The 8,982-nt window shown below is 37.0% G+C and overlaps 1 protein-coding gene and 2 pseudogenes across 1 annotated transcript; 1 reads left to right on the top strand and 2 right to left on the bottom strand.

Annotated features, from left to right (window-relative positions):
• Positions 1 to 2,544: 2,544 nt before the first annotated feature.
• LOC113343518 lies at positions 2,545 to 3,869 on the top strand (annotated as a pseudogene).
• A 1,475-nt stretch (positions 3,870 to 5,344) lies between these two features.
• On the bottom strand, positions 5,345 to 5,689 carry LOC113343519 (thionin-like protein 2). Its single transcript, XM_026587672.1, has one exon. It carries the CDS (start codon positions 5,687 to 5,689, stop codon positions 5,345 to 5,347), a length of 345 nt encoding a protein of 114 aa, XP_026443457.1.
• A 967-nt stretch (positions 5,690 to 6,656) lies between these two features.
• Positions 6,657 to 7,301, bottom strand: LOC113343520 (annotated as a pseudogene).
• Between the last annotated feature and the right edge of the window lie 1,681 nt (positions 7,302 to 8,982).

The following is an 8,982-nucleotide window of genomic DNA, read 5'->3' on the forward strand; positions in this document are numbered from 1 at the left end:
GCCTTCTGGTTGTTCCATATAGATTTCTTCATCTAAATCACCATTCAAAAACGCTATCTTTAGAGAGCTGTACCATTAAGAAATGTTGAAATCCTATTAGATATAATGGCCAAGGTCAAACATATGGGAAATGGAGGGTTGATATTGCGCGAATCCACTTGGAAGAAAAGAAAGGGTGTGAATACATGAAGAATATCGATCAGATGGAGCCTTATGTGGAAAGTTTTGTTTCACTTAACTCAGGTACATTTGTTGGGAATGAAGAGAAAGATTACGGCATCACAGTCAGAGACATTTGGGGTTGAAGAGATCCAAAGAAACGTATAGTGGATCCTGTATTAATTTGCGGTCGCATTTATATGTTACATGTCTTTACGCGCTTCAATGAATTATGTGATTAGCAAAATTGGAATTTTATTTCATAATTAATACTGGACGTCTGTGTAATGAAGTTTTCCTATTTACTAGATTTCAGATCAATTTATCATCTAAAGGTAACAATATTTTTGCGAACATTCTGATTTATTGGAAGGCTTCTCTTAAATATTGCCACACATTTATTACCATAGTCCAAAAAGCTTGATTTAAAATAAAAGATCAAAAGTTAAAATGAAAACCAAACAAGTTTTAATTTTCTACTAACAATTCAATCTAAATCTCCATTTCACTCAAAATCAAAATTAGCACTAAATTTTTTTTGCTAATCATACTTAATATTAATTATCATTGTTCTTACTATTCTGACAAATTGATTAATTATATATAAACCTTAATTCTTACTTTTTTCCCAAAATAAATAAATTGTAATTGTTAATCTTCTCTAAAATATTTTTTTCTTAATCATGATTACATTAAAATTGATGTATATTCTAATTGTTCTCTTAAAAAAACTCCACAACAACATCAATCAAAATGGAACAAACTAAGATTTTGTTTTTTTTCTCCTACGATCATTCTCCTAGAACTCCTAGAACATAATCCATAAACAAAAAAATCTCTAAGATGATGTTTTTTTTCTTCTTCTCGATCATAAATACATTAAGATTGACTGAGTTTATTGATTATTCTTCAAAAACATTAATTATATCAAATATTTTACATATAATTTGTTTTTTTGTCTTTTTTTCTTTATTATATCATTAATTATTGAGGCTAAAGATTTAATGGTTGTATTATTATTACAATGTGACGTAGAGGCCTTCCGATGGACAATAAGATTGCAATCTTAACTCTTCTTTACCTCAACGAGGTTCACGAATCTCAGTTTGACTAATTTGACTTTTGCATATATTATTTAAGTACGCCGGCATCTCCTAGTTTAATACTATTTAGTATGACAATAAATTACCGTCACAATTTGGCTTAATTTTTGCAGACGATCTATTTTTCTTTGGAAGGTATACTGACATAAATATTGATCAACTGAAGTCTATCTTGAAATCTTACTCGTGTTTCTCAGGTCGGTTAATCAATTACTCAAAATCCTCAATTTATTTTAGTAAGGGTTGTTCCGTGTACAACAAATGGAATTCTATATAAAAATTGGGAGTAAAAGAGATGGGTGTGGATAAAAAATATCTTTGAACTTTTCTTCTCAAATCAAATTGTAGTATCAATACTTCTGAGCCACTGACTTCCAAGTTTGGTACCAAATTACATGGTTGGAGAACTTGTTTTGCCAATAAAGCTGGTAAAAACTGTTTTATCTAAGAGTGTCCTATCCTCTATCCCTAATTATAGCATGGGCAACTATATTCTTTCTAAAGGGTCGTTAAACAAGATTTATCAAGTTCAATGATCCTTCTGGTGGGGTCACGATATTTACATCATTAAATGGGAAAAGATAGAGAGAGCTGAGGAAGATGGTGGACTTGGAATTCGTAATATGAAATCAGTAAATTTGTCTTTAGTCCATAAACTAGTTTGAAAAGACGAGGGTATCAAAATATGCCTTAATCAACTTGAATCTCTTGTGATCAATCACACACGGAACGGAGTCTATTAACGTTGGATTATCACAAGTCTTTAGATCTACAAACAGTCTAAAGATCCCCGTCGAAACTTCGATCTAGTTTAAATGATCTTATATCAGAAGAGAAGATTCTCGAGCATAAACTAACTAAGTGCAATCAAAGTTCAACGACCGTTAGTCAATTAAATCAAATACACGACCAACGCAAAAGACATGGACATGCATACTGTAATATAAAACTTCCAGAAGAACTACGTTTGCCCGAACAGAACAGGTTTCTTTTATATTTCCCCACTCTCTGTAAACACAACATCCAGTACGTGTTACAACATGACCCAAGGTTGTACACGGTAGTTTTCAGAGTTTGTTCTCTTTGGTAATATTAGTGAATTAGGAAATCATAACCAATTAGGAAACGCTTTATCTTTAAGCTCAAGAAACTCTTGTATATATATCGAGTCGTTTATGTATAATAACATTGTACAGTTAAATCAATAATAGTGGATTCTGTTAAAGGCTATTCTTCTCTTCTTTAGTTAAACCTAAGTTTCAGTAAACTTGTCTCTCTCAATATGGGTAAGGAGAAGGTTCACATCAACATTGTTGTCATTGGACATGCCGACTCTGGAAAATCGACCACCACTGGTCACTTGATCTACAAGCTTGGAGGTATTGACAAGCGTGTGATCGAGAGGTTCGAGAAAGAGGCTGCTGAGATTAACAAGAGGTCATTCAAGTACGCATGGGTTCTTGACAAGCTTAAGGCTGAACGTGAGCGTGGTATTACCATTGATATTGCCTTGTGGAAGTTTGAGACCACCAAGTACTACTGCACAGTTATTGATGCTCCAGGACATCGTGACTTTATTAAGAACATGATTACTGGTACCTCGCAGGCCGATGGTGCCGTCCTTATTATCGACTCCACCACTGGAGGTTTGGAGGCTGGTATCTCTAAGGATGGCCAGACTCGTGAGCATGCTCTTCTTGCTTTCACCCTTGGTGTCAAGCAGATGATCTGTTGTTGTAACAAGATGGATGCCACCACTCCCAAGTACTCAAAGGGTAGTACGAAGAAATTGTAAAGGAAGTCTCTTCATACTTGAAGAAGGTTGGATACAACCCAGACAAAATTGCCTTCGTCCCCACTGGTTTCGAGGGAGACAACATGATTGACAGGTCCACCAACCTCGACTGGTACAAGGGACCAACTCTTCTCGAGGCTCTTGACAATATCTCTGAGCCAAAAAGGCCCTCAGACAAGCCCCTCCGTCTCCCAATTCAGGGTGTTTACAAGATTGGAGGTATTGGAACTGTGCCAGTGGGACGTGTTGAAACTGGATTCATCAAGCCTGGAATGGTTGTCACTTTTGGACCCACTGGGTTGACTACTGAAGTTAAGTCTGTGGAGATGCACCACGAGGCTCTCCAAGAAGCTCTTCCAGGTGACAATGTTGGTTTCAGCGTTAAGAATGTTGCTGTGAAGGATATCAAGCGTGGTTACGTGGCTTCCAACTCCAAGGATGACCCTGCCAGGGAAGCAGCCAGCTTCACTTCACAGGTCATCATCATTAACCACGCCGGTCATATTGGTAATGGTTATACCCCAGTCCTTGACTGTCACACTTCTCACATTGCTGTTCAGTTTGCGGAAATCCTCTACAAGATAGATAGGCGATCTGGAAGGGAGCTTGAGAAGGAGCCTAAGTTTTTGAAGAATGGTGATGCTGGTATTGTTACGATGATTCCAACGAAGCCCATGGTTGTGGAGACCTTCTCTAAGTACCCACCTCTTGGACGATTCGCTGTCAGGGACATGAGGCAGACAGTTGCTGTTGATATTATCAAGGTAGTTGAGCTAAAATGCCCACCAGGTACCAGGGTCACCAAGAGATGAAGTATGCGCTTGGGTAGAGGTATGATGTTGAGAACAGTCGTAGGAAGGAACTGTCTTTTTTCCATTTGTAGGAGAATGTTTATATATAATCGTTGTTTGTGGTCTGCTTTGATCTATTGTCATTGCAGTCTTCTCGCTTGTTTTGTATTCGTTTTGTCAGGCATTCAATTGCAAACTTGGGTGCTTGACAGGCGGTGGCAAGATGTTTTAGGTTTCAATTTAAGTGTCTTTTAGAACATATTATGTTTTGTGCTTCTGATTTATCAGTTAAATGTTTGATTTTCCTTTTTTCATTCTAATCAAACAGTTGATAAATTTGGCTGATTTGGCTTTCGATTTTATATGATAAAATCTGCAGACATTGCAGTCTTCTCGCTTGTTTTTTCTTCGTTTTGTCAGGCATTCAATTGCGAAACTTGGGTGGTTGACACTTGACAGGCGGTAGCAAGATGTTTAGGGTTTCAGTTTAAGTGTCCTTTAGAACATATTATGGTTTTGGGCTTCTGATTTTTCAAGGAATATCTGGATATACGTGGCGGCAACAACGGAAAAAATATCTGGATATATCTTTATTCTTGGCGGCAACAACGGCAAAAATTCTGTAAACTTGTATGGGAAACCTTAAAAATACTGATTTTGGTAGAGGTTTCCATCTAAATTTTCATCTTCAGTCTAGAATACAAACTTTTGTTTTAATTTGATAACTGAAGACTAAAGTCGCACAAACTACACATCTCACACCATTTTCTCTTTTAGATTAAATATCTCACACCTAATTTAAAATAGATTAAAAAAATAATCTTCAAGATTAATCACGAACACAAACCAACATTGAAAAAATCCACCAAAACTAAACTGTCAATAGGGGGAAGAAAGAGCAGGCGATGGAAAAAGACCGAGCAGAAAACGAAAAAACAGCTCCTGGAACGATTGATGCAATGGCAAAAAAAAAAAAAAAATTAAAAAAAATCCAAAGCCAAACCAATGACTGCAGGTATATATATTTGAGCGATCTCACTTTTCTGGCCGTTAGTTTTTTATTCAAGGTCACAATTAGCCATTAGCATTAGCTGTCATGTCATACTTGAATTCCAACTAGATCATTTTTTTTTTGTCCTAGAAAATGTTAGACTGCATTCACATCATATCCAGAAAATGAATTATGAGGTTTTAGGTCCCAGTACTTGGATCATTCACAAGCATCTGAAAGAGCCTACTCTATCAGCAGCGCCGGAACTGGAATTTCAAGTTGGAGTACGGACTAACGAGCTTCATCTCTTCATTTTTACGCTAAGATTATGACATTGATCCTCAAGAGACATACGGAAAACGGAAACACAAGTTAATAAAATCATTGGATCAAATTGGTAAATAGATTCCAAAATAAATTGAACAAAGAATCACATTCATACTCTCTTATTTGATTACGAAATTCCTCAATACATGTAATTAATTAATATGTAGTAGAAAGGTGTTTAATTTGGGCATTTTTTAGCGCAGTAAGAATTAACACAATGTTCAACTTGATCTCCGCGAGGATTCTGAGGACTGCTATTGTTGATGCAGTTTGCGGTAGCACAACCAAGCTTGCAGTAGTGACCACCAACAGACTCAATCTTGTACGAATGAGCCCCTCCGGATAAACATTTCTTCAAACAAGTAAATGGGCATTCAAGCATATGCAAGTCAGGATGAGTAACAGCACATGTCATCAAACATCCTACAAAGCAGTCCTTGTTGAATGCAGAACTCTTCCCGACGAAAATTCCCAACATCACTATCACCAGCAAAGAAATCATCTTCATATTTTTCCCTTCCATTTCTGCTACAAACACTAGTTTGAATTGGCTCTGATATTTTTTCCTCACACTTAGGCTAATTTTCTTGAAAATTTTGATGAAAGGAGTTTTCGTTTGAGATGCAATTTATAAGGTATGATCTGCCTAGCCCATGACACATATGGCTTTACAGTATCTCTATACATCTGAAATCATAATTACTAAAGGAATCTCACAAAGAATGATACACCTTTTGAGAGCCATAAAATGGAAATGAATCTCTTGCAATAAAAAGTGTCATCATAATTTGTAAGAAATGTCATCATAATATTAATTTCTATGGATTGCATGGCATTACCAATAAACCTGCTTCTTCTGTTCGGTTCTTTGCATACAGCCGGCTGCATAAGGAAACATTTTCTAGATCTCATTCTTATATTACGCGTATATACGAGTAGTGGGCAGTGAAATAACAATGTTGTATATATGGAAAGAATGATACACCTTTTGAGAGCCATAAAATGGAAATGAATCTCTTGCAATAAAAAGTGTCATCATAGTTTGTAAGAAATGTCATCATAATATTAATTTCTATGGATTGCATGGCATTACCAATAAACCTGCTTCTTCTGTTCTGTTCTTTGCATATAGCCGGCTGCATAAGGAAACATTTTCTAGATCTCATTCTTATATTACGCGTATATACGAGTAGTGGGCAGTGAAATAACAATGTTGTATATATGTATTGAATTTTTCCTCCTAATCAAAGAATTCACAGCTTGCATATATTAATAGTTTTACTTTGCTGCATGTCTGAGATGAGGAATAAAATTCATTTCATTATCTGCTAAAGAGGATGGGAGTAACAAATAATATAAATAGAAATAAATAAACAATACTAACACAGTAAAAAGAACAACAAATAATATGAATACAAATAAATAAACAATACTAACACAGTGGACTTCCTAGTAAATTAAGCATGCGTAGACTAAACTACTAATACTGTCTACAGGAGTCCAGCGGACCCTGCAACAACCAAAAGGACCATTGGAACTATAGAAGAATAACTAATACTAGCCGCACCACTCGAACCAGGTGTGTTGCCATCCCCTGAAGGCGATTCTTCTTCAACTGCCAAGACTTTGATGATCATCTTCTGTCCTCTTTCACAATGACCAGATACTCCACTGATGAAATAAAAGTAACTTGAGCGGTCGAGTTTGAATATGGTGTTGCCATTGTTGGAGAACAATATGGGTTGGGTTGGGTTTAGTTGTAAGCTTTGTAGTCAGTATCGCTCACTACCATTACTGAATCTTTCCCATACTTGAAACCTGATAAAATCAACAACAACAATAGAGAAGATTCATATCAAACACGTAACAGTTCTTAAACTTTCGTAATACTAGTTTGTACATATAGATTACTTACGGATCGAGTCGTTGATTTGAAACCTTTTTCTAGAAGCCCATTCGTTGTAGATATTACTAGCATTAGGTTGTGGAACAACCCATCCTTTAGTATCACCAACATCACACTCTAAAGAATGTACTACCACAGTGAAGTAGTGAAGAGAATAAAAAATGAAGATCATACAGAAAAGTAGACTTGTCTTCATGGTTGACATGGGAATAAGACTTTGGACTAGAGAGAATTGTATATTAAGAATGGTTTATGCAGAGGGAATTGTGATCAGGTACATAATAATATAAGAATGGATTTGATAAGAGGGGGGGGGGGGGGGGGGGGGGAGTGGGTAGTTACATAAGTTGGTTTGAGAGATGTGGAGGTGGTGGAGGAAGCTGTTACGCTAGACTAGAGAGATGGAGGTGGTGCGTAGGGTAGTGGAGGAGGCTGTTACATTTATGACTTGGTCAGGTTTTGAAACTTCCACTACAAGTATAATTTGTTGCGCGATTAGCAACTTTGTGCACTCTTCACGGATGGTTAGTTATCATGTTGAGATTATTAGTTCCACATTGTCCGGGCAATCCAAGATCTTGTGATTTATAATTCTTAGGGCCTCTCCACTCATAGCCAATTGGTTTTGAGTTGGATGCCCGTATTTTAACATGGTATCAGAGCAGGCTATTTGCGACGAGTCATTAGACCGCGCCTTTACTCCGCGTCACCCGATTTAATTGTCCACGTGTTAGACCCAACGAGACTACACGTGAGGGGGCGTGTTGAGATTATTAATCCCACATTGTTTGGGCAATCTAAGATCCTACGGTTAATAATCCTTAGGGCCTCTCCACTCATTGCCAATTGGTTTTGAGTTGGATGCCCGTATTCTAACATGGTATCAGAGCAGGCTATTTGCGACAAGTCATTTGACCGCGCCTTTACTCCGCGTCACCCGATTTATTGTCCACGTGTTAGACCCAACGAGGCCACACGTGAGGGGGCGTGTTGAGATTATTAGTCCCACATTGTCTGGGCAATCCAAGATCCTGCGATTTATAATTCTTAGGGCCTCTCCACTCATAGCCAATTGGTTTTGAGTTGGATGCCCGTATTTTAACAAAATCAAGGAGGAGAGTTCGGTGACTAGGACACGTAAGCATACGCGAATGCTTTGCACAATAGACTAGTTCATGTTCTACTCGTGTTTGCCCATTTTGCTCTCCGTACTTTTTATATAAGAAGTTTACCACTACCACAATAGTTCATGTTGTGCTCATTTTATCTGTGTGATGGGTCTCTTTTCTCCCTTTCTTTGCGGACATTTTTCATGTTTTCTCATGCTTACCTTGGGATCTGTATTTTCTCAAATAGCTGCTTCCATTTTTTTTTAAATGGTGCAGTCATTCTCATTTGAAACTTCACTACTTGCTTGCTGCTTCCATAATTTCGTTGATTGAAATTTTATTGCTGGCATCAAGAACATGAACTATGACAATTATAATATATTTAGGATTTTGTTGTCACGTTCTGCGTTCTGCGTGCAACAGTTACCAGAATCAAGGGGCTGATAGAAAAGGTGATAACATGAGCTTCGTATGACTGTATGAGCATCTGCAGGATGGTTGCTTTTGTTGGTTTTTTGTTATATGCATCCCAACTTGTAGCGTCGGATGCTTACAGCTTTTACGTCGAAATACATTGTTTTTATTGGATTGATAAAAAATTAAAACAGTATATAGTTTCCAAATGGAATTAAAGTAATGTTTCAACTCTTAAGAATTTGAGAAACTGAGTTTCCCTAGCTACCATTAAAACACTCAAGCTCGTAACAATCAAGTGAAGCTATCCTCATTTTACTTGAGACCATTGATAAGAAAAGACATATACCAAAAACCATTCGCCAAAATACTAGCTAATACGCGAAA

The sequence above is a fragment of the Papaver somniferum genome, unplaced genomic scaffold, assembly GCF_003573695.1.
Source record: "Papaver somniferum cultivar HN1 unplaced genomic scaffold, ASM357369v1 unplaced-scaffold_6, whole genome shotgun sequence".
NCBI classification, from domain to species: domain Eukaryota; kingdom Viridiplantae; phylum Streptophyta; class Magnoliopsida; order Ranunculales; family Papaveraceae; genus Papaver; species Papaver somniferum.